We start from the raw sequence: 26,981 nt of genomic DNA on the forward strand, positions 1-26,981 counted from the left end.
AGACTCGATGGGCCAAATTACCTCTTCCTGCGCTGTAGGGATTCTATGATTCTACAGCATGCCAGAGACTGGGAATCCTATGGCAAATAATTCACCTTCTGACTATTGATGCCCCCACCCCCTGCCCCCACCTCATCAAGCCTCATTCAACTGCATCCTCTAATCCCATGACAAAGGCAGGATATGCATGGGAACATTATGATATGCGGGTTAGGTTGACTGGCCATGCAAAATTGACCCTAGTGTCAGGGGGATTTGCAGGGTAAGTGTGTGGAGTTATGGGAATAGGGCCTGGGTGGGATTGTGGCAGATGCAGACTGGGTGGCTTGAATGGCCTCCTTCTGCACTGTAGGGATTCTACAGCCTGCAAGTTTCCTAACAAGTTACCCACCATCCTGACCTAGATTGCCATTCCTTCACTGTTGTAGGATCAAAATCCTGGTTTTGGGGGGGGGGGGGGGTGCTGGTGCTGACAGCAATTAAGGAATCTGGGTAGCAAATGCTGGCCTAGACCAACAGCACCCACATCCCTTAATAGAATTTAATAAGGGACTGCAGTGCGGCAGTGAATATAGCACCCGGGAATACATAGTCACATAACAAATAGTTCCTAGCTCTTTACTGATAATACTGCAGAAAATACACAAACGTCAAGAGTTTCCGATTTGCAAAGAGAGAAGTTAGCTGCTGTTTTGTTTGTCCCTCTACCCGGTCTCATTGCACTTGTTTCAGGGTTTCTCCAGCAGCACTGGCTGCTGTGGGAGACCCTGGCAAGTTGACCTCGCTGCTGCTGCTTCGCCCAGAGCCCTGCAGTCTGGGAGAAGCAGCAGATACACCGCACTGCGGGTGGGGAGGCAGCTCTGAATCGGCAACATGTGTTGTGCTTTCGTTTTATCTGAGTCGGTGATTGTCAGTCACCGATGAGGTTTTGTTTTGAGTGGTGGAATTGCAGGGTTTGCTATGCTGCTGCAGTCAGTTTTGCGTTTTGCGTTTTGAAGATAACGTCCCTGTTTTAAGTTATTTTCAGGTTGCTGCTGTGTCGGGTCCACTCCGCTGCGGTTGCAATGAGCGAAGAGGTCAAGCACTGCCCTCCCCGGGACATAACCTCGCTGCCAACCAAGTTCGTGCTGACGGCCTGCGCCGCTGCTATGGCAGAATTAGGTGCAACTCTATTTTGTCCTTTCATTTTTTTTAATTGGTACTCAAATATTGTGCTTTCATCAACAATCCAACACCGTCAGCTTGACTGGCCCAACAAATGCAGCAAACCCATTGGCTTGAATGAATCACACAGACGCCACTCAAATCCAGGGGGAAGGGAGTTCTGTGCAGTGTTTGGTAATCGGCATGTCAGTCATTGGGTAGTGGAGAAGTTCAGCAGGTTGGAACGAATCAAGTATACTTCCTTGTCTGTCCTGGGCATAGTATAGGCCCATTAATTTACTATCAAAAGTAGATAGAAAGCTATCTAAGAAATAAACTTAAAGGAGAACTGTATTTAACTGAGAAATTGCCAACATAGATTTATATTCTGCTCAACATGCCGAACATATTTGAAAACATGCAGTTGCTGGGATATATTTGTATATTTTTGGAATCAGCCTCTTGATAAAGTTTTAGGAAAGATACTTCTTGTAAAGCTAATTAAGAATGTAGAGTATGCCACAGGATTAAGTAACTTGGCTAAGAAATACCTAAGAAGCAGAAATCTGAGCAAGGAACAGAATTAAAATAAAGAGACCACTGCTTATAGCCCTTTTATTAACTATAATGGTGAGTTTGATTCAACCACTAGTTAGTTGTAAACTTATATAAATGCTAAAACATACAGAGAGTGGGAGAGGAAAAGGATGAAAATAGTGACTTACATAAAGATTTAGATACAAATGGGCAGACACATCAAATAAAAATGCTCACAAGTGCAAAACAAGCAAAAAAAAGTGATGTAAATACAAAATAAAGGGCATAGAATTGCTATAAGAAAACTCTTAGGTGTGATTTTATGGTCCCACTCATCCCAAAACTGTAAAATCCCACCAGAGGTCAACAGACCTTTCCATTGTTCACCCCTCGCCCACTCTGTTTCCCGTGGCCGGAGTGGGTGGGGGGGGGGGGGGGGGGGCAGTAAAATTCCAGCCAAATTTGAGTCCCAGAAATAACAAGACTTGTCAATGTGGAGAACCAATTAAAAATGCAAATCAAACGTGTGATCCATAACCAAAAACAAGTATGGAGAGAGTAGGCAGATTTTCAGGAACATGGGCTGAGATTCCAGAAGCTCTGTGGAGTTAAATATTGGCTGCAAGGAGTCTCAAGTTAAAAGGGCAGATGATGAATACAATACTGTAATACAACTCCGGAAAAATATGGCAGAAATAGAAGTGAAACGCCAAGGAGACTTTGAAAACTCACATGCCTTAACAATTGCTTTATATCAAAAAGCACACATTTGTTGTGGACAAGTCAATGTTTGTGGAACGTTCCAGACATTATTGTGATCTGTATCTTCTGACTTGCAATACCAATAAGGGCAAGGACAATGTCCCAGTCCCAGAGATTTACATGAACAAATTATGTTAAAGGTGCTATATCAATACAAGTTGTTACTGTCAAAAGAAGAACTTCCATTTATATAGTGTGGGGTCTATGTACTCCTGATGTGTTAAAGCATTTCACAATTAATGGATTACTTTTGAAGTGTTGTCACAAAAGCAAATCTATAACAACGCATTATATTCCTAAAACTGGTATTGTTTGGAAGTTTTTTCTGCTGATTTGAATTTGTCTCATTGCCGAGGTCAGATTAATTTTTTTGACATCATTTTTATGGTGACATTTAACTAATGTAAGTACATCTGATTTTAGTACCAGAGTTGTTGAATGTGACTATGAGGTAATTTTTTTACCCCTAGGAAATATATTCTGCATTTTCGGAGAGTTTTAGTTTCTATCAATGATACAACGTTGAGTAGTGTGAGGATTTATGATAATGCAAATTTCACATTAAGGTGGTGGCAATTTTTATAGCTATGATTAAAATTGTTATCCTCTTGCCCCATCAAGAAGGGAAGGAGAGCATGTCCAAGACACATCCTCAGTTTGCTCAGGTGGTTATAACTGTCTAATACCATGTAATGTTTCTGAGGGAAAACTGAGGTTAAGATACTCCAGAATTCCAAACCCACAACCTCCTTCATGAGACACAAAGATCAGTTGTTCATTTGATTTCTAATAGGGTGAATGCAAAATATGTATGGGCCATGTCATTCCAGGGTTACGTTTTACAAATGTTAACATAAACATTAAAAGCTGGATTTCAATTTATTTGCTTTGCTGCTTCCGTGACCCATAATTGCCTGGTTTGAAATTTATTTCTTTGTTCTTAGTGACGTTTCCACTTGATTTGACCAAGACAAGACTTCAGATTCAAGGAGAAGCATCTCCTAGACGATTTATAGGTGGTCACAGAGCAAAGCCCTATCGAGGGATGATTCAAACAGCAGTTGGAATAGTGAAAGAAGAGGGCCTGTTTAAACTCTGGCAGGGTATTACTCCTGCCATCTGCAGACATATAGGTGATTAACTGACTAGATTCAGTGCAGCCCTTCTATTTCTTAATGCATGATCATTCCTTAAGTAAAAAATATTATTATTTCACTGTTTTGCCACATGTTGCCAATTATTGAATGCCAAAATTTCTTGTATAAAATTGGAATACAAACTTGGAAGTAGGATATTCATTTCTGCTCTACTTGTGGCAGTAGAACATGATGAGTCTAAGTTTCTTTTTGAAAGTCAACTTCCCTGTCTTACAGAATCATTCTGGTTTAGTTAATGTGACAGTTTGGTAAAGCAGGATTCTGAATATTTGGCAGGAATCGAGAAATGATAGCATAAATAACTGAGAAAAGATGCATGAACACAAGGACTCCAGGACTGTACAAAATTGCCCTGGGACCACACAGTTCAGATAAAAGCCCCCTTTTTGAAATACCAGTTTTCAGATTTAAAATTTGATCTCTAAAGCACTAATTTTCAAATGTATTTGCCTGACCAAGACTGTTCCTTCTTAAAATCATGTACAGCCTGCTCAATTGTGGAGTGTAGCCTGATCTTTAATTTGGGAAGGAAAGTGTCTAAGTGTATTCCAACTATATCTACATATATTTACAGTGTGAAAGGTGCTTTTACTTTTAATTATCTTTTCACATAAACAGTAACTTGGAAAAAAGTGTTTTTAGTTTCATTCTTTTCTTGAATTTTTAGCTGCAATGTGAGGATCATTCAAGGTACTTCCATCAAGGTTGCAGCTGGGACTGAGTAACTCATTCCTATCAACATGCTGGCTGATTGCTTTTGCTAGACATTGTTTGTCCATGCATTGCTATAACACCTGACAATCCATCTGGCCCAGGGTGGGGAGAATGTAGTTTAAAGCTTCTCAACAATTTTAAAGTTCTCTCACAGGAACAGTTGAATTAACTTCCTGCCAATAGAGAAAGTCTTGGCCTTTGCAGTAGATGTGAGATTCAGAATAGTAGACATCAACCATACTGTACCACAGCCCATAATGACATTGACTTTATTTAAGTAAAAATATACAATGCCTCTAAAATTGAGCAAGAGTACATTTTCTAAAGAAGTTCAAAAAAAGAATTGCTGGTCTACAATACATTGCCAAATTAACACCACAAATCTGTTTGCACTAATTTCCTGGCACTACAAATTATATATTTTTCAGTATTTGTGGTGAAATTTGTACATTCAGTACTGAAGGAATAGGGTGTGTTTATGATAAGTTATATTGATCTAATTTTCAGATATGTTTGTAAAGAAACGTCATCTTCAATCATCGGGTAAGAGAATAGTGTGTACCAGTATTTTGGCACTTATAGAAGATTCTGACATAAATTGTCTTATTCTGTTGCATATTTTTCATTGAAGATTGTACCTATTTAAAATGTATTATTGATTTTACTTAATACTTTTGTTTAGAATGCTACCATAAATGTTTCACGTTATCCTGCCCATCATAAACAAGAAAATTATTTAACTGAACGTAAAAGTTCTGTGAGTGATTGAAACTGAATTTGCATTGGTGAAATTTAAGATCCAACTTATATGCAACCATGGCAGCGCAGCAAATCAAGTTGCTTATGTGTGTTGCCACTGAATATAGGCATGCAGATTCCAATTCTACTTTGGTTGAAATTCAGATCCTGGCTGCAGTGCCATGGGGTAGTGTCAAGTGCAGTCCAGACATCTCCTATTGAGAGAAATAAGGGAGTCTCTTTTTTGTATCTTATAATTGCTAATTGAAAATAAATGGAGGCTTGACAACAAGCCATCTACCTTCTTCTTAACGGCAAGAGATGTGTAATCCTGAGAAGGAAAACTGAGATTGGGATGGAAAGCCATTTTTAAAAATGGCTCAGTGTGCAGAAAGCAAAGAACAGATCATTTCACTTTCCTTTTATTGTTTGTATTCTGAATGTAAACTGATACTTTTTGTTTCTTGTATGGCATGCACTAGTGTATTCTGGAATGAGGATGGTTACCTATGAAAAACTCCGTGATTCTGTACTTTGCAAGGATAAAGATGGCACTTTCCCACTGTGGTAAGTGCAAGTTTAGTACAAACCTATAATCCATTATGTCCTTATACAGATTTGGTTTATGTGTCTGTACATTAAAATTCTTTAAAAGTATCGACTGTTTACACAGATGTTAGAAGTTTAGACCACTAACAGTAGCAAGGAAATCAGTCTGCAAAAATTTTTACAATTACTGGCCCAAATTTTGCCATAGCAGAGCTGAATGAAAAGCATAAAATTATTATTTTTCCTTCTTCTTTGTAAGTTGAACTTTAACTTATAAAGAAGAATGAAATAATAATTTTATGCTTTTCATTGTGCCCTGCTATGGCAAAATTTGGGCCAGTAATTGTAAAAATTTTTGTGGATTGATTTCCTTGCTGATGTTAGTGGCCTAAAATAGCTATTCCATGAATGAACATTTGAGGCTACTGAGATTGAAACTTTGCAACAAAATACTTTGAAAAACTTTAAATTGAAAATAATGCAGATAAACTAACAAGAAAAATATAGTGGTGTGAAGGGAGGAGGCGAAAAGATTAAAGTAAATGGTGAAGATAACTTAGTCCAGTAATACAAATATTGGATTCATTTGTCTCTGACGATGTGGCTCAGTAAAAAGTCTGACAACACCAGGTTTTAGTCCAACCGATTTATTTGATAATAGACTCACAAGCTTTCGGGGTTAGCCCCTTCATCAGGTGAATGGAGAGTTCTGGCCTCAGACAGAGCATATAAAGCACAGACAGTTTAGAGATTACTGATTAAAATGCGAATCCTTACACCTAACCTGCTGTTCAAGACCTGAAGTGGCTGACAATGTGTGTGGAAGGAGCACTGATCACAGGTTACAGAGATGTGTATTGTCTCCAGACAGTACAGTAAGTGAGGTTTTGCAAACCCAGGCAAGTCACGGGGGTTACAGATAGTACAACATGAACCCAAGATCCCTGTTGAGACCGTCCTTGTGTGCAGAACTTGGCTATCAGTCTCTGTTCAGCGACTCTGCGCTGTCGTGTGTCGTGAAGGCCACCTTGGAGAATGCTTACCTGAAGGTCAGAGGCTGAATGCCTGTGACCACTGAAGTGTTCGCCAACAGGAAGGGAACAGTCTTGCCTGGTGATTGTCGAGCAATGTTCATTCATCCGTTGTCATAGCGTCTGCATGGTCTCCCCAACGTACCATGCTTCGGGACATCCTTTCTTGCAACGTATCAGGTAGACAATGTTGGCCGAGTTGCAAGAGTATTTACCATGTACCTGGTGGATGGTATTCTCACGTGTGATGATGGTATCCATGTCGATGATCCGGCATGTCTTGCAGAGGTTGCTGTGGCAGGGTTGTGTGGTATTGTGGTCACTGTTCTCCTGAAGGCTGGGTAGTTTGCTGCGAACAATGGTCTGTTTGAGGTTGTGTGGTTGTCTGAAGGCAAGAAGTGGGGGTGTGGGGATAGCCCTGGCGAGATGTTCGTCTTCATCAATGATATGTTGAAGATTCCGGAGAAGATGTCGTAGCCTCTCCGCTCCGGGGAAGTACTGGACATAAGAACATAAGAAATAGGAGCAGGAGTAGGCCATCTAGCCCTTCGAGCCTGCCCCGCCATTCAATAAGATCATGGCTGATCTGTCGCTGCTCAGTTCCACTTTCCCGCCCTCTCCCCATAACCCTTAATCCCCTCTCTTATCAAAAACCCATCAACCCGCGTCTTAAAAATATTTAGCGAGGCAGCCTCCACCACTTCAACGGGCAGAGAATTCCAGAGATTCACCACCCTTTGAGTGAAGAAGTTCCTCCTCAACTCCGTTCTAAACCACCCCCCTTTTATCTTGAGGCTGTGCCCCCTAGTCCTACTGTCTTTTTTGAGCGGGAAGAGTCTCTCCACCTCTCTCCTATCCATCCCATTCATTATCTTATATGTCTCAATGAGATCTCCCCTCATTCTTCTAAACTCTAACGAGTACAAGCCCAGTTTATTCAGCCTCTCCTCAGAGCTCAACCCCCTCAACTCCGGTATCAGCCTAGTAAACCTCCTCTGCACTCCCTCCAAGGCCAAAATATCTTTGCGCAGGTGCGGCGCCCAAAACTGCACACAGTACTCCAGCTGCGGCCTCACCAATGCCCTATACAGCTGCAGCAAGACCTCCCTACTTTTATATTCAATCCCCCTCGCTATGAAGGCCAGCATCCCATTCGCCTTCCTGACCACCTGCTGCACCTGCAAGCTGGGTTTTTGCGACTCATGCACAAGGACCCCGAGGTCCCTCTGCACCGTCGCCTGCTGCAGTTTTTCGCCCCGTAAGTAATAGTCCTTCCTACCATTCTTCCTACCAAAGTGGACCACCTCACACTTGCCAACATTAAATTCCATTTGCCATTTCCTGGCCCATTCGCCCAGCCTATCTAGATCCTTCTGCAGACTCTCCACACCCTCCGCACAATTTGCCGTTCCCCCAATCTTGGTCTCATCAGCAATTTCGACACTGTACACTCGGTTCCCTCCTCCAGATCATCTATATAAATGGTAAAAAGCTGAGGCCCCAGCACTGACCCCTGGGGCACTCCACTAGTCACCATCCGCCAATCCGAATAGCACCCATTGACCCCCACTCTCTGCCTCCTATTTGACAACCAATCCTCTATCCACGCTAACACCCTACCCCCAACTCCATGTCCCTCGACCTTCTGCAATAACCTCTTGTGAGGTACTTTGTCAAACGCCTTCTGAAAATCTAGAAAGACCACATCCACCGGCTCTCCTCTATCCACCGCCCTAGACACATCCTCATAGAACTCCAGTAAATTTGTCAGACACGACTTCCCTTTAACGAAACCGTGCTGCGTCTGCTCTATCAAGCAATTCCCTTCAAGATGCCTCGCAATTTCCTCCTTAATGACGGATTCTAACATTTTACCTACCACAGACGTTAAACTACCCGGCCTATAATTCCCCGCCTTTTGCCTGGCACCCTTCTTAAACAACGGCGTAACATTAGCCGTTTTCCAATCATCCGGCACTTCCCCGGAATCCAGCGACGTCTGGAAAATAACCACCAAGGCATCCACTATCACCTCCGCCATTTCTTTCAGAACCCTCGGATGCATTCCATCCGGTCCTGGGGACTTGTCCACAATCAGCCCCTCCAGTCTGTCGAGCACCGCCTCTCTAGTAACAGTAATGTCATTAAGACCCTCCAGTCCTACCACCTTTCCATCGCTAACACCCGGCAAATTATTCACGTCCTCCTCCGTGAAGACAGAAACAAAAAAGTTATTCAATACCTTAGCCACATCCCCATCCACTACCACTAGGTCCCCTTTCTCATCCTCTAAAGGACCAACATTCACCCTAGCCAGCCTCTTCCTTTTTATATATTTATAAAAACTCTTGCTATCCTTTTCTATATTAAGCGCTAGCCCAGCGTGATGAAGGGTACTCTGTCCACTGTGTCCTGTGTTTGCCTTCTGAGGAGATTGGTGCGGTTTTTCGCTGTGGCGCATCGGAACTGTCGAAGCCCACAGACAATCTCACAATGCTCCACTTCTCCAGTTTCCACCCTAAACATGTTAAAGAAGCCATTCCCTATGGACAAGCCGTCCGTATACACAGGATTTGCTCAGATGAGGAGGATCGTGACAGACACCTCCAGACCCTGAAAGATGCCCTCATAAGAACAGGATATGGTGCTCGACTCGTAGATCGACAGTTCCGATGCGCCACAGCGAAAAACCGCACCGATCTCCTTAGAAGGCAAACACAGGACACAGTGGACAGAGTACCCTTCATCGTCCAGTACTTCCCCGGAGCGGAGAAGCTACGACATCTTCTCCGGAATCTTCAACATATCATTGTTGAAGACGAACATCTCGCCAGGGCTATCCCCACACCCCCACTTCTTGCCTTCAGGCAACCACACAACCTCAAACAGACCATTGTTCGCAGCAAACTACCCAGCCTTCAGGAGAACAGTGACCACAATACCACACAACCCTGCCACAGCAACCTCTGCAAGACATGCCGGATCATCGACATGGATACCATCATCACACGTGAGAATACCATCCACCAGGTACATGGTAAATACTCTTGCAACTCGGCCAACATTGTCTACCTGATACGTTGCAAGAAAGGATGTCCCGAAGCATGGTACGTTGGGGAGACCATGCAGACGCTACGACAACGGATGAATGAACATTGCTCGACAATCACCAGGCAAGACTGTTCCCTTCCTGTTGGCGAACACTTCAGTGGTCACGGGCATTCAGCCTCTGACCTTCGGGTAAGCATTCTCCAAGGCGGCCTTCACGACACATGACAGCGCAGAGTCGCTGAACAGAGGCTGATAGCCAAGTTCCGCACACATGAGGACGGTCTCAACAGGGATCTTGGGTTCATGTCGTACTATCTGTAACCCCCTTGACTTGCCTCGGTTTGCAAAACCTCACTTACTGTACTGTCTGGAGACAATACACATCTCTGTAACCTGTGATCAGTGCTCCTTCCGCACACATTGTCAGCCACTTCAAGTCTTGAACAGCGGGTTAGGTGTAAGGATTCGCATTCTAATCAGTAATCTCTAAACTGTCTGTGCTTTATATGCTCTGTCTGAGGCCAGAACTCTCCATTCACCTGACAAAGGGGCTAACCCCGAAAGCTTGTCAAATTAATTATTATTAATTATTATCAAATTAATTATTATCAAATAAATTGGTTGGACTAAAACCTGGTGTTGTCAGACATTTTACTGTGTTTACGCCAGTCCAATGCCAGCATACCCACATCATGACTACTATCGATGTGGCTCAGGGCTGTGGGTTGTAGGGGAGAGGGATGAGCTAAAACGTGCTTCTTCAGAGGGAGGTGAACTGCCTGCTTTTAATGTGATTATATAAAAGTAAAGTGGCTATTTAGATGTGGAATAGGGGAAAAAGACAACTTAATCTGCCCAACCTAAATTTATAAATCTATTCATTAACACTGTTGTTTGTGGGAGTTTGCTATGCACATAATGTCTGCCATGTTTCCAACAGTACAACACTCACTAAATACTTAAAGCATTTGATTGGCTGTAAAGCATTTTAGGGCACCCTGATATTGTGAAAGGCATTATATAAATTCACCTTATTTTTAATTTTAAGTCATTTTTCCAGCTTGCTGAATTCAGTGCCGCTATCAGACTTTTTAGTGAGGTTTATCTTCGGAGGAGGTAATTTTAACAAGGCAATGTCTTGCGATGCATTGATAGGGACCCTGCCTCAACCAGAATCTCCAGGTGCAAGTCCAACTCCAGAACTTGATGGCAATGGAAGGTGTGTCCATAACGTGGCTAAGGAAATTGACCATCAAGCTGTAAGCCCTTTCTTTACACCTACAGCAGATGGTAACAGTAGGGGAGTCTCTGGTTAGCCGAAAGCTGCAAAATGCAACGGCTAACCACTGCAGTGCCTTACCAACCATAACCTTGGAACAACACATGAAAATCCATGCCACCAGTGCCCTTATAGGGCACGGTACCATGCCCTACGTTACCATGCCCTAAGGAGGTACCTGAGGAAAGAGAGAACTAACACTAGAACTAAAAGGGATGAAAAAAGTATATCTGTTTACAAAGCTAACAGATACACAGCTGACTATGAATGCAGTATGACTGGCTGCTGATCTTTTGTTTTGGTGAGTTTTGTCACTTTTCAGCCAGACTACTTCAAGTGTCCCTTATATTTTGGTGGTTGGGGCATTAAAAATCAGAACCAAAAACTGTGTTTCACTCTGCTGCAAGCAAGTTTCAGGTTAATTGATTGCTGCCCTGATGAAAAATCATCAGCACAAAATGTTAATGCTGTTTCTTTCTCACCAGTTGGTTTTTTTTATACCTAATTGATTGTTGACATCATTTGGGATATGATAAACCTCAGGCTTAAGCTTGCCTGGATGATGAAGGAAGGAAACTAAATTCTCAAGGAAGGGATGCAAGTGAAAAATAATTTAAAGATCAAGACTATTAAAGATAATATTATGTTTTGTCCTTTTTTTGGGCAGGAAAGCTGTGTTAGGAGGAATGCTGGGTGGAGCTCTTGGTCAGTTTTTGGCCAGCCCAGCAGATCTGGTGAAAATCCAGATGCAAATGGAGGGGAGGAGAAGGCTTGAAGGAAAACCACCCAGGTAAGCCACATTTCTCACATGTATTTATGATTTTTGATCTGAATTTGTGAATTTTGGAAAATAACTTTTTAAACAGGTGTCCTGTAGTTCAGGACATGAGAACAGAGATTGTCCATTTAAGACAGAGGTGAAGGAGAACTTCTCTCAGAGGACAGTGAATGTGTAATTCTTTACTGCAGCCAATTGTAGAGGCTGATTCATTAAGTATGTTCAAGACTGAGATAGACAGATGTTTAGTCAATAACGGAATCAAGGCTTACGTGGATAAGGTGGGAAAGTGGAGCTGAGGATTATCCTATCAGATTGTCATGATCTCATTGAATGGCAGAGCAGACTCGATGGGCCGGTTGGCCTACTTCTGCTCCTGTGTCTTATTGCATAACAAGAATAGACTATGCAGTCCCTCAACCTCTGCTCTGCCATTCAGTCAGATCATAGTTAGTCTCTACCTCAACTCCATTTACCCAGCTGAGCTCCATATTTTTACCCTAACGAACATAGTTGTATATTTAAAGTGATGCCCCCGCAACCAGAGAAAACAGTTTCTGTAAACACATCCTAGTCAATCTTTTTATCATAAGAATCTCTTCACTGAAATCAGCGCTCAGGCTTCTGTACTCAGGGATACAAATCTGTCTTTGGAATTTAATGCTCCAGGATTATCTATAGGCGGCAGCATATCCATTCATAATTTAAACATTTGAGGCCTTTTGATATCTGATACTGGCAGGCTATGATTATTTCTTGGCATAGCCACTGACAGAACCTCTCACTTATTGTGTTGTGTACTGGCTGATTGCACAATAACTTTATGTTCAGAATACAGTTATTGGGAGGTGATGCATTTCTTTCCTAAATAGCTCAATAGGAATCATTTGCGTGCGCTTCTTTCACACACAATAACATCATGGTTTTATACTATTGTGTGTGATGTATTATCTTAATTTTAGAGTCCATGGAATCACCCAGGTGTTTGTGAAAATCGTGTCGGAAGGCGGTATCCGTGGTCTTTGGGCTGGATGGATACCAAATGTACAGAGAGCTGCGTTAGTGAGTCTGGGAGGTAACCTAAGATGTGGATTTTTTTTGTGTGTTCAATTTTATAATAATAAACATGAAGCCTAAAAATATTTCTCAAAGCCAATGTTAATAAAGTTGGAAGTATAGAGATGGAAGGCAGATAGTTTGCCTTCCCTGGACTCGACTCTTTGCCAGTCTGTCCCACAGCCATACTGCACTGGGGAAGCAGGGAGGGGGGACGTAAATAGAGACAGTGGGACTTCATGTCCTCACTGAGGAGGAAGTACTGCCCTTGGTAGCTGCCATCCATTCAGATTGGCCAACATCCCCAAGTCTTTCGGTCTTGGCAGCACCAAGAGAACATTAGCAGGTGCCAGAACAGCAACTAGCAACTGTGGCCCAATGGATCTTTGCAAACAGATACTTTTGGGATGTTAGACAGGGAGAGTTTGGAAGTGGTGGGGCGGCAGTGGGGGGCAGTGATTGTGGGTGCTGGTGAGTAGAGGGTGTACTGTCTTAGAGAGGGGCTTCCCCCCAGTCTGCAAAGGGCAGCCCCTGAGGATTGAAGACTGTCTTCCTTGCGCTTAGGCTGCTCACTCCCACCCGACTGCAAAATCAACCATTTTATGATGTGGGCAGCATATTTTCAAGTCAATTGACTTAGTAACAAGAGGCAGAGGAGGATTTTGGGAGAAGTCGACTCAAGCACCTCGACTTTACTATGGGTAGCTGAAGAACCCCTCCAGTAAGGGTGAAGGTGCTTAGTTGGTCAAAGACCAATTATATCCATATTAGAGAGGAACTAGTGAATGAAGATTGGGAATAGCTATTTGAGGACAAATCCACATCTGGCATGTGGGAGGCTTTTAAAAGCCAGTTGATTGAAGTGTAGGACAGGCCTGTTCCCGCAAAAATGATGCTCAAAAATGGCAGGATTCGGGAACCATGGACGTCAAGGGAAATTGTAAACTTAGTCAAAAGGAAAAAGGAAACAGATGATAGGCCTAGGTGTCTAAGAACTGGCAAAGCCTTTGAGGAATATAGTGAAAGTAGGAAGGAACTAAAACATGCAATTAGGAGGGCAAAAAGGGACATGAAATGTCTTTAGAAAACAAGGTGAATCCCAAGGCTGTATATGCATATATTAGGAGCAAGAGGGTAGCAAGAGAAAGACTAGGCCCACTCAAGGACAACGGAGAGAACTTATGCATGGAACTACAGGAAGTAGGTGAGATCCTTTATGATACTTTGCATCAGCATTCACCAAAGAGTGGGACATGATGGTCAGGGACAGGTTTCTGAATGCTCTGGAGAATGTCAATATATCGAAGAAGGAATGTTGGGTTCCTAAGTTGCGTTAGAGTAGACAAGGCCCTGGGGCTGGATAGGATCTGTCCCAGGTTACTGTGGGAGGCAAGGGAGGAAAATAACAGATATCTTCCATCCTCTTTCACCAAAGAGGAAATTCCGGAGAACAGGAGAATAGCCATTGTTGTTCCCTTGTTTAAGAAAGGAAGCAGGGATAATCCAGGAAATAATAGACAGTGAGCCTTACGCAGTGGTGGGGAAACTTTTTGGAGAAGATACTGAGGGAGAGGATATATGCACATTTGGAAGCAAATTGACTAGTTAGTGACAGGCAGCATGGTTTGTACAGGGAAGGTCATGTCTCACCGTCTTGACTGAGTTTTTTGGAGAGATGACAAAGATAATTGATGAGGGAAGGGCTGTGGATGAAGTTCATATTGACTTTAGAAAGGCATTTGACAATGTCCCACAGCACAAACTGGTACAAAAATTAAAATCACATGAGATTCGGGGAGAACTGCTGGATGGATACAGAACTGGCTTGGTTGTAGAAGACAGAGAGTAGTAGTGAAAGAGTGTTTTTCAGAGTGGAGATCTGTAGTTGGTGATGTTCTGCAGGGATCAGTGCTGGGACCTCTGTTGTTTGTTGTACGTATAAATGATCTGGAGGAAAATATGAGTGGTCTAATTAAGTTTGCGGATGACACGAAGATTTGCAGGAGATTGTCAGAGGATGCAACAGGATATAGATAGATTGGAGACTTGGGCACAGAAATGGCAAAGGGAGTTTAATTCAGACAAATGCATGGTGGTTCCTTTTAGAGGATTAAATTTAGGTGTGAATTATACTGTAAATGACAGAACCCTTGGGCATATTAACATACAGAGGGATCTGGGCATGCAGGCCCACAGTTCTGTAAAAGTGGCAGCACAGATGTCCGAGATGATTACAAAGGCATATGGCATGCTTGTCTTCATCAGCCTAGGCATTGAGTACAAGAGTTGGGAAATCATGTTGCAGCTATATAAAATGTTGGTTAGGCCGCATTCGGACTATTGTATGCAGTTCTGGTCATCATACTACCAGAAGGATGTGGAAGCTTTAGAGAGAGTGCAAAGAAGGTTCACCATGATTTTGCCTGGTCTTGAGGGTGTTGGCTATGAGGAGAGGTTGAATAAACTAGCATTGTTTCACTGGAAAGACGGAGGCTGAGGGGAGACCTGATAGAGGTGTATAAGATTATGAAAGGCATAGACAGGCTAGATAATCAGAGGCTTTTTCCAAGGATAGAAGTGTCAATTACAAGGGGGCACAGGTTCGAGATAAGAGGAGGAAAGTTTAAGGGCAGTGTGTGGGGACGTTTTTCATGCAGAGAGTGGTGGGTGCCTGGAATGCGCTGCCAGAGGTAGTGGTGGAAGCAGGCACATTAGCAACATTTAAGAGGCATCTGATTGGGTACATGAATAGGGAGGGAATAGGGGGATACAGACCAAGTAAAGGCAGGGTTTTTTTTAGTTTAGTTAGGGCATCATGATAGGCACATTTGACTCTGATCATTTGACCTTGAACCTTTTTGCTTCTCCTTTGAATCATATGATCAGTCATTCAGATTCTGCTTGCTCCTGTCCATGACAATTTATTGTTTGATGAATACAAAGTAGATCGCTACAGATAGTTTAATGACTATTAAATGTGGTGACACAGTGACACAGTAGTTAGCGCTGATGCCTCATAGCGCCAGGGTCCCCGGGTTCAATTCCAGCCTTGGGTGACTGTCTGAGTGGAGTTTGCACATTCTTCCTTTGTCTGAGTGGGTGTCCTCTGGGTGCACTGGTTTCCTCTCACAATCCAAAGATGTGCAGGTTAGGTGGATTGGCCATGCTAAATTGCTCATTAGACAGGTGAGCCATGGGGTTACGAGATAGGGTGAGGGAGAAGAGTTGGGTAAGGTACTCTTCAGAGAGTTGGCGCAGACTCAATGGGTCGAATAGCCTCTTCTACACTTTATTATTCTATGACAACTTGGGAGTCAATTTTGATTGCCTCATTGGGGAACAACAAAGTGGGGTGTGGCATGAGCTTGATAACCATTTCATATGCGGCAGTGCACCATATGAAATTATCCATTGCCAAGAAATTTGCTGCATGTCTATCATCTTGTAAAGTTGGAAGAATTCTGCTGTTGCCCACAATGACATGAGCCAAACACATCAATGAATTCTCTGCTCTGAGGTAGTTTATCTGTTTGAGTGTGTCGTGGCAGCATTTGGTCTCAGTTATTGCACAGGTTGAAAAAGAAAAATTAGCTTGTATTTCTGCTTCTGATCGTTGTTGTGATCCCTGTTGAGAAATGCATATATACAGACATTGGACAAGGACAGAGTTGCGTGTTAGTCACTGATCCACAATTCAATGATCTGCCATATTTGTAGACGAAGCACATCTATAAGGATGATAGCTCAGTGACAATGCATCTATATTCCAGCTTGAATCACCATCAGCTTCACATCAGCAAAGGAGAAAAATATTTAAGTAGAAATGTTTTATTACACCTTTATTTTAGGAGCCAGAACAGCCTTGCCTTGCTTTAATTGTCATCTCATATACAAGTATGTAGTCATGAATTTTGATGTTTATGCAATTGCTGTCTTGTTAGGGCTCTGGACCAGAATCCGAAATTACATTAGGAAGTCAGACTAGACCCTAGCAATTTTTCTATTTTGGTATAAATGTGAAGATAGCATGCTTCATTCCAGGAGTAATTCCACTGACAAATTAGGATTATGTCATAGTAAAGCAAACTTTATTTAATAACACAGTTTAACTATAATTCCAACTTAAAGCTTTCAGAGACATTTTGTGGAAACAGCAGCTTGCAGACTTGTATTTAAACAAACCCCAGCCAGAACTCAAAAATCAGTTTTCTCTCTGCTACATACCTAGCTCCTCCAATTAGCCATATCATCGCATGACCCTGTCAATCTAAACTCACTTTCCATTCCTTCAATCAAAAGCCCAAAGGGACCTTTACATTTTGTAAACTAAAGTCCATTAGCTCTCTCCTAAGTAAACACTAAATGGCTAAAATGTGTATTATATTACTTTCCCAACATCCAACCTGTATTTTTTCCAGACATACTGACTGCCTATAGAAAAAAAGCTGAACTTCAAAACAGTCCCCTTAAACATATATAAAAAAAGATGGAATCAGTTTGATAGATACTGTACTTTTTCATCAAGACCATGTCTTAAACAAAAAACAAAGAGGTATCTTTTACAAAATCATGCACTGTTTCCATTATATTAGGCACTTTTCGTTCCATTAAAGATTTGTACATTCATTTTGCATTTCAATTTTTGGACCTTATTAATGATGGTTTTGTTGTTAGATCTAACTACCTATGATGTCGTGAAACAATTTTTACTGCGGAACACCACTCTGAAGGACAACAGTTTATGCCATGGCTTATCAAGGTACCAACTTTCTCCAAAGCATCTCTTTTACTCAGTTATACAGATATGCACTAGTTGTTCGTTTCTTTCAGGTGTCTTAAATTAGAGCCCTGCAGCACTGTATATTTTTCCCACAAGTACCGTAGTCATTTGGCATCAGCATTATTTGTCATTGATTCTCATGTATGATTGATTACTGAAGAAAGATGAAAATATATGTTGTGAAAATCCTAGTGCCAGCCCTCTTTGTCATTCAAGCCTTTTAGCTACTCTACAATTTTTACTTATATGCTAGTTAAATTTGATTCAGGAATCGTCTCATCATATATACCATTACACAAGAAACGTGTGGAAATCCAATACAAAAGCAAAATTCTGTTTTTATTTCAGATTCTGGAAATCTGAAATAAAAATATAATGCTGGAAATATTCAGCAGGTCAGGCAGCATCTGTGACAGAGAAACAGAGTTTTAACGTTTCAGGTTGATCACCTTCTGTCCCGTTAGTCTACTCTTTATCACAGTAAAGTGATGGAAGGAGTCATCAACAGTGCTATCAGGTAGCACCTGCTTAGCAATAACCTGCTCACTTGTGTTCAGTTTGGGCTCTGCCAAGGTCATTCAGCCTTTGACATCAAGGCAGCATTTGACTGATTGTAGCATAAAGAAGCCTAGCAAAACTGGAGTCGGGGGGAATCGGGGGAACCTCGCCAATGGTTGGAGTTATCGCAAACATGAGAGAAAGTGTTTGTGGTTGTTGCCTTTCCAGAACATCACGGCAGGATTTCTTCAGGGTGGTATCCTAGGCACAAATATCTTCAGATGCTTCATTAATAACCTACTTTCCATCATTAGGTCTGAAGTAGAGATTTTCATTGATGATTGCACAATGTTCAGCATCACTCGCTACTTCTCAGATACGGAAGTTGTCTATATCCAAATGCAGCAAGACCTGGACAATATTCAGGCTTAGACTGACAAGTGGCAAGGAACATTCATGCCACACAAATGCCAGGCAATGACCATCTTTAACAAAAGAGAATCTAACCATTGCCCCTTGACATTCAAGGGCATTACAATCACTGAATCCCCACTATCAACATCTTGAGTGTTATCATTGACCAGAAGCTCAACTGAACTAGCCATATAAATACTGTGGCTACCAGATTAGATCAGAGGCTAGGAGTCCTGTGGTGAGTAACTCACCTCCTGACTCTGCAAAACTTGTCCATCATCTCCAAGGCTCAAGTTAGGAGTGTGATGGAATACTTGCACTTACCTGAATGAGTGCAGCTCGAACAACACTCAAGAAGCTGGACACCATCCAAGATAAAGCAGCCCGCTTGTCTGGCACCCCATCCACAAACATTCAATTCCTCCTTCACTGACAAACATTAGTAGTAGTGTGTACCATCTGCAGGAACTCACCAAGGTTCCTTAGACAGCACCTTCCAAACCCACAACCACTAACATCTGGCAGGACAAGGGCAGCAGATTCATAGGGACACCACCACTTGGAACTTCCTCTCCAAACCACTCACCACTCTGACTTGGAAATGTATCACTAGTCTGTCATTGTCATTGGGTCAGAATCGTAGATCTCTTCCCCAACAGCAACAGTGCCAATATCTCAGGGAATGGAGTGGTTCAGGCAGGCAGCTCACCACAACCTTCTCAAAGGCAACTAGAGATGGGCAATAAGTGCTGGCCTAGCAGCAACACCCACATCCCACAAATTAATTTTAAAAATTAGTGAATGTGGAATCTTATTTTTGGGTTCTGTGTAACTTCTGGTTAAAATTCAGGTTTTACAACCCAAAGGAATAAAGGAAAATTGTGCAACTAATTTTCTTTATTAATAGGTTTCAGTCAAATAAGTCAGGATTTTAAAGTTTGCATATTTCAAAGAAAATATCTTTGTCCAAATACAAGACCCATTATTGTTTAAAGATGAACTGGTGTATATCAATTTGGAAGACCACGAGAAAACAATAATTCTCTTTCGTTTCTCCTCTATCTCAGTACATACACATTACCAGTAATCATCAGAATGGTGTAAAATGGTGGGTACAGTCATGCATCAAATGCGCTCACTTTCTAATGGGCCAGTCAATTAAATTCAGATATTCCACTCCAATGAGCTCCTAATCGTAGCAACTTTGATATAAGGCTGTGGCAAGTGGAAACAGAAGGTTCTGTGATATAGGGCTATGAGGTCAGGAACAAAAAGCTCTTCTTGAGCTGGTCAAATGACATGTAGACTGAGACTTGGGAGAAAGTCACCCACTCACGCCCTTTGTGGCCACAGCAAAGTATAGCCGAGGGGAGACAGAAAAAACTGGGACATTTGAAGGGTAACTTTAGTTCAGTGAGGAATGACACATTCCTTTTTAGTTCAAGCTACACTGAAGATGCATCTTTTTCATTTGCTTTGTTATGAATTAACACTTTGATACTATTTTTAAAGAACAACTTGTGCTCAGCATTTGCTCAGGTCTAGTTGCTGCTACATTGGGAACTCCTGCTGATGTCATTAAAAGCAGAATTATGAATCAGACACGAGATAATCAAGGAAGGTAAGTGCAATAAATTCAGTTAATATCAAGGTAAAAGTGTCCCTCTTCTGTTGGATTGTTTTTTGGGAGCGTGGTGAGGTGGGGGAATGAATAGTGCACCTCACCCAACAAGATGGTTAGAGTGATTATAGGAAGTAGTCCAAGAGTAAAGTGATATAAGAAGTCATAAATTTAACTTATTTTATGAATACTCCCAATGAGAGTTTGTAATAGAATATGGACTAGAATATGGAATAGAATAGAACCATTATTTACAGTGTATAAAGATGTGTCTAACCTGTAGACATGTAGAAAGCCCCTTTTCAGATGCAAGTGTCTTAGTCACACTGAAAAGCAAGTGCTCTATTTAATCAATACTGGAAATGTCATTACAAAGAGATCAATTGCATCATTATCAAAATTTAATCTTTGGCATATTGCTGGAATATATTTTTTACTGCTGTTGTAATGCTTTTCAAAGTTGAAGCATTCTTGATTGAAATTTTCCATTAATTGTACAAGTGCCTGTGCACAACATAATATCCTCCTCATTGCACACTAAATAACGTATGATCAATCCACCTTATTAAAGTAGCAGCTGCAATTTTTAAATGTTTCTTTTTTGATGACACAGGATATTGCTTGAACTATTTTTAAAATATGCCCTTATTAAATATAACATTTTGTTGTACATAACAAAATGAAAAGAAAATACCCAAATCCCTTAATTTGATTTGGGCCTGGTCATTATAACTAAATGCGTGGGCAAAAGAGGAACAAAGGTATCCATTTATTTTAAAAGCTGGCTGCTTTGATAGTAGTAAAATCATCTACATGACAAATTGGTCATGTGCTTCAGAACTGACAGGTTCAGGAAACAGAATCATCATCAGGAATATCATGGCACAGAAACCCTAAAAACACATTCTTTAAAATTGTATTTTTCACCTTAAGCACTTCAAATTTTATTTTGTGAAATAAAATTGTTGCGTAGAGTAGGGAACTATGACTTTGCACCTCATATGAATTTGCCCTTACCTCATTGCACATTGCAGTAAATCTAAAAAACTTTGTGCAGAAATCTTTCTTTAAAAGTTGAATTTTTAGTTGTTAATTTATTCTAAGATATCTCCATTTTTGTTCATTCCTTGCTACTAGGGGTTTACAGTACAAATCCACGATCGATTGTCTGATGAAGACTACCGAGAGAGAAGGATTCATGGCATTGTATAAAGGATTTCTGCCAATCTGGGCAAGAATGGTAAGTGTTTATATAACATTTAAAATACATCTTTTTAATGTTGGTGTGTTTTGTGTGTTAACTAGGTTTTAATATCTGTTTCAGGCACCATGGTCAATGACATTCTGGCTCACATTTGAGCAAATCAGAAGACTCACAGGTGTCGATTCATTTTGACACCTCTTCAGAACTGATTCCGATTTAACTTCAGTGAAGAACTGTATCATTCAGCACCATACAGCTTGGGGCTAGGCAGGAAATGAAACATGTCCCACTAAAACTACGTCACCATGGTTGCCCTGGCTGTCAGTCTGGATTTTGCAATAAGCACCAATGTTTAAGTTGTTAACTTCACAAGTTCAGTGTTCTTTTGCTTCAGGAAGTTTCAGTTGTACATCACTATAACAATTAAAACAATGGAAGTTTTGTATTAATTTGATGGCAGTGAAAGATGTGAAGACATATTGTAAAACTACAGAGGGCTAAGTTAATTAATAACTGATAGTACAGACCCAACAAAGGTGGAGTGCGGCACAGTGATATATATGTTGGGATGGAGTTGCCCTGAGAATGCTCATCATTGGCTGCAGATCCCGCAAAGTCTCATTGCATCAGGTCAAAAATTTACCATCTTTCCCCACTTGATGAATCAATCCATGTTTACCACCATTTCAAGGAAATATTGAAGATGGCAAGGACGCAGAATGAACCCTGGGTATCAGATTTCAATGCTCATCAGGAGCGTTCAGTAACACCAGATTAAGGGCAACAGATGCATGGGAACCTGTAAAATCCCCAACAAGCTCTACACCATTGTGCCTTGAGAACTATATCACTGTTCTGGGATCAAAATCCTGAAACTTTCTGCCCACAACTGTAGGTTTACCAGCACTAGATGACCTGCAGCAGTTTAAGGCAGCGGCTCATCATCATCTTTTTGAGGACAATTAGGGTTGGGCAATAAATGCTGGCTTTGCTATAAATGTCCGCACCTCATGATTTTTTTTTCCAAAATGCCTTCAGAGCTATAGTTGATTGATATCCTTTCCCATTCCAACAGCAGCATTGATAAGATGATTTGAATAGATTCAAACACAATTCCATTAAATGAAGCAAAGTATTATTGGTGCTGAAATATGAAATAAAAATAGGAAATGTTGGAAGTACTCAGCAGTTCAGGCAAAAAGATCACAGACTTCAAATGTTAGCCCTCTAGATATTTTTAAATTTTATTTGTGTCACAGGTCGGCTTAATTTAGCACTGCAATGAAATGACTATGAAAATCCCCAAACTGCCAACTCTGGCACCTGTTCAGGGATACTGAGGGAGAATTTAGCACAGTCAATGCACCTAACCAGTATGTCTTTTGGACTGTGGGAGGAAACGGAGCACCCACAGGAAACTCAAACAGACAAGAGGAGAATGTACAGACTCCGCACAGAAGTGACCCAGGCTGGGAATTGAAACCAAGCCCCTGATGCTGCAAGATAGCAATGCTAACCACTGTGTCTCCCCTGTTTTTATTCCGTTAAATGAGTCCTCTAATTCTTTATGATTTTTACAAGAGACCATGCCAAGTGCAAGTGTCATAGGCCAGAGGGTTTCCAAACAAAGTTTGGTGTTGACCTACAGAATAGGATTACCACCTCGTGACTAAATGACATCTGTTTGCTATGCTACTCTTTTATCCTTTGATGCATTTCCTAAAACAAATAAACACACATTTTAAACAATTAACAGGGTAATGTAATAAATTAATATTTAATTGTCATGGGCATTAATGTTGAACAGTTGTTTCATAAAGATACGAATAGCTAGGTCCAAGATCAAGCTTGAAAATTATTTATAGTGATCCATCACAGCTTTCAAAAGGGAATTAATAAGGTAAAAAGGGAAAAAAGATTGAGGCTATAGGAAAAAGGCAGGGTAGTGTGACTAGCTGAGTTGCTCTAAGAAAGCAATGATGGGCTAAATGGTCACCTTCTATGCTGTAATCATTCTATAATTCTGTGAAGATTTCTAACTTGGCTGTAATGATTGGTTGGTTGAAAGTGATATCCAGTAATATTTGTAGTTTTCTTCTATCCTGTTTAGGATTTTTTTTGGCTTTCAATGTTGTCTTTTTGACTGAATTATTATAATTGCCAAATACATGAAATATTTTCCTCTGCTCAGTTAAATTTCCTGCATAATTTGTTTGCAGATTGGATATAGAGCCTTCTCAACAGTAAAGAATTTGTAAAGAAAGATTGCTTCCTGACATTGTTTAGCTTGTTTAGTGTAGTTCAGTTATTAAATGTTCTTTTACTTTTGCTAAAAGAATCCCAAGTCTTGGCACTCAAATGAAATGCACTTTATGGAATTCCACTTTTCACCATTTAGCATATTTATCAGTTTGTTGTTTTGTGTAGCCAGTCCAGTTTTTCAGTCAGCTGTTGCCCACTGATACTGCAGTGTGTCTCTCCATTATCTTGACATTCATTTTACATGGACTTATCCTAAACTCACTGCAAAGTTCCTCAATATCTTTCAGTACTTTTAAATTTCTCAGTCTCACTGTTTGCCTTGTTATGACTGTTATACTGGAATTACAAAGTATAGGGTCTTCACCTTTCTCTTGGGCTTCCAAATAATTGCTGATGGAATGTGAACTTCCAGCTTGGACTATGACACATCTCAGTATTTGGTTGGAAATAGGCCATTAATGTTTCATTGGCTTAAGTGTGGAATTTTGTTAACCAGGTCTCTGAATTATTTTATCAAATTTATTCAAGCTGTTCTGCAATACCGCTGCTAATATACAGTATGAATTTATTCTAGAACTCAGGTAAGTCAATTGGATATCAACTTTTTGGCTCTTTTTATGTGGAAAAACTTTGATTATCTCAAGACCAGTTTCATAACAGTATGATTACATTTTTAAAATTGAACATATTGCTATTCTGAGTAAATTTCACACCAATATAATCTGCAGTGCTAGAGCTATGCGTCTAAAGAATCAGTTTTTTATGCTTTGTAAAGACTGTCAAGCCTTCATTTTGCATTGGAATAGTGGGACCATTATTTCTTTGAATAATAGTGTTGGATAGCTGTTTTCTTCAATATCTCTTGTTATGTTTTGCTCATTTCGTGATATTTTGATGGATAATGTTCTCATTGCAGCCTAGATTTGAGTTTTATAATTTTGGAAAGTTTTCACACAACAAAACAAGAGCTAATGGGAGCCAGTTTTCCATATGATTGACTTTTGGAATTTCAGTTTTAGAGATTAAGACAGAATGGCTTTACTTGCCAATTATCTGCCAAGTCAGTCTGTCCATTGCGGAGATAATTGATTCTATTGCAAGTTGGAAATAGTGTGAAAGAAAGCTGTTTGTTATAGTAGTTTGAAACAACAAATATCAATATTTGAGTCGCTTAAAGTTTATAGAGGATGCCGAACAGCGATATTGTACACTTTATATTTCATCGAACTCAACATGATCAGTTCATCCAAATCACTGACATTCATCAAAATATCTTCTTGATCACAGATCAGAAGGCTTTTCTTTTCTCACTTCAATAATTATCTTTCCCTTGTTTCTGTTGCTTTCCATGTATCTGTGGCCATCTTTTCCATGGGGAAAGTGCTATCAACAATCGGATGAAGTTTACCTTGGCGTACAATGTGAGGCAGCACGTTTTCTACGAATGCACTCACTAGCTCAGCTTTGTACTGAAACATACAAGAAAAATTCTGCATCAGAACATATTCTTTAAAGAACAAACACTTCACGGTCATTAATTAGATTTGGAAAGCCACCACTAATTTTGTACATAAACACAGCAGCCAATTTCCAAGCAGCGGGGTTCTTATAAGTAGCACCAAGATGGAATATTTCCCAATTGCCTACCGAGAATACTTAGGAAGCTCAAAGCCGCTTGCTTGGCATCCAATCCACATTAGAAATTTACCCTCCACCACCTAGAACCATATTACAAGATTCATTACAGTAACTTGCCAGGGTTCCTTAGCCAGTATCTTCCAAACCGGCAAATTCTTTTACCTAGAAGAACAAGAGTAACAAGCACAGGGGAATATCACTGCCTGCAAGCTCCCCTCAAATCACATAACATCCTGACTTGGAAATATATTATTTCTTCATTGTCACCCGGTCAAAATCCTGAAGGTCCCTCCCTTACAGCACTGTGGAGTTACCAACATCAGAAGAACTGCAGGAGTTCAAGAAAACAGCTCACCATCATCACGTCTCGTGATTGGCAATAAATGTTGGACTCGGCAGTAATATCCAGATCCCGCTAATTAATTTTTTTAAAACTGTTTTTAGTGTTGGTTGAGGGAAATTTTAACCAGGAGACAGGCAGAGCTCCATTGTTGCTTTTTGAATCATGCCTTTTGTGTTTTTATATTCACCTGAGCGGTCAGATCGACGTCTGTTAGGCATCTGCAAAAATGCCACACGCTCTGCAATCTAGTGATTTAAGCATAAAATTTAGGCTGACAATTCAGTAGAGTGGGGCTTGAACCAACTTTTTGATTCAGTAGTGAGTGTATTTTCACTTAGCCACAGCTGAAAGAGGTCAACACTGATAAAAGTTTCTAATTACTGTCACAAGGCTTCATTTCCAAAGCAAAAAAAGTCATGCTTTAATTACACTACAGTGGAACCCACTGTTGTGAGATAAAATGTACAACTGCTGTGTCGGCAGTGCTAAAAAATCTCATTCTTATATCTAATGCTTACAAGCTGAAGCTTTTAAAAAGATATCACTGTATGCTTTACAAGTTTATATAGTTACCGTGCATTCATGCCCTGATTTTTTTCTTTGAGCAAAGATTTCTATTCAGTACATCAGCTCAATTAAACAATTATCATTCTGCAAATATCAGAATATCCACAGATGAAATATTCTTAATATTAGAAAAGAGAGATGCCACTTCTGAAGAACAGGTATGATAAAGAGGACCTTTCACCCCCAGATACATCACCTATATTTGGGAGCAGAAGGACACTGTAAGTACCATTAATAAGGACGTTCTGTGGGATGAACTGGATACAGGCAAATGTTCTGCTGAATTCCTTAGAGGGACTTCAAATGTACAATGAAAATTCGCTGAACTTTATTAAGACTCATTAAAAGTTTTAAAAAAGGCATGTTTCTTCAGTTCTTTATGTTAGGCAGAATGGACCCTGAAAATTCAATATATCCATTGTTAGATATGATTCCTGAGTTCACCAATAAATACATTAACCAACCACTTCAAGATAATCAGTGGGGTTTACAACCTGCGTTATTTATACTTATCAGAAGGATGATGTATTCATATGCGGGGACCCATTCTCTGCAAAGAGAAGGAACTTGTTCAAGCCTCGCTCCTTTTTCTGAATAAGTCAGGAGCTTGTATAGCTTTTCGTTCCCGTGCATTCTCCATGATGTGGAGATGCCAGCATTGGACTGGGGTAAACACAGTAAGAAGTCTCACAACACCAGGTTAAAGTCCAACAGGTATATTTGTAGCAAACGCAACTAGCTTTTGGGACTGGCTGTCGCACCCACCTGACGAAGGAACAGCCAGTTCCAAAAGCTAGTGGTGTTTGCTACATATAAGCCTGTTGGACTTTAACCTGGCGTTGAGACTTCTTACTGCATT

General features: G+C 40.7%; 1 protein-coding gene across 1 annotated transcript; it reads left to right on the forward strand.

Annotated features, from left to right (window-relative positions):
• The first annotated feature begins 792 nt into the window (after positions 1–792).
• Positions 793–26,407, forward strand: slc25a27 (solute carrier family 25 member 27). The gene is made up of 9 exons (XM_080192398.1): positions 793–1,161; positions 3,387–3,575; positions 5,534–5,618; positions 11,629–11,751; positions 12,702–12,814; positions 17,470–17,554; positions 20,016–20,108; positions 21,246–21,348; positions 21,433–26,407. Exons 1-9 carry the CDS (start codon positions 1,065–1,067, stop codon positions 21,502–21,504), a joined length of 960 nt encoding a protein of 319 aa, XP_080048524.1. The 5' UTR covers positions 793–1,064; the 3' UTR covers positions 21,505–26,407.
• The last annotated feature ends 574 nt before the right edge of the window (positions 26,408–26,981 follow it).

The sequence above is a fragment of the Carcharhinus amblyrhynchos genome, chromosome 7 (assembly GCF_965287045.1).
Source record: "Carcharhinus amblyrhynchos chromosome 7, sCarAmb.v2.hapA, whole genome shotgun sequence".
In the NCBI taxonomy this organism is placed as follows: Eukaryota; Metazoa; Chordata; class Chondrichthyes; order Carcharhiniformes; family Carcharhinidae; genus Carcharhinus; species Carcharhinus amblyrhynchos.

Bases quoted from the DNA above. Each gene is read 5' to 3' on its own strand.
- slc25a27 (XM_080192398.1), top strand. From the start codon at position 1,065: ATGAGCGAAGAGGTCAAGCACTGCCCTCCCCGGGACATAACCTCGCTG. The intron at 11,752-12,701 runs GTAAGCCACATT...TCTTAATTTTAG, and splicing joins CTTGAAGGAAAACCACCCAG to AGTCCATGGAATCACCCAGG. The intron at 20,109-21,245 runs GTAAGTGCAATA...CCTTGCTACTAG, and splicing joins ACACGAGATAATCAAGGAAG to GGGTTTACAGTACAAATCCA.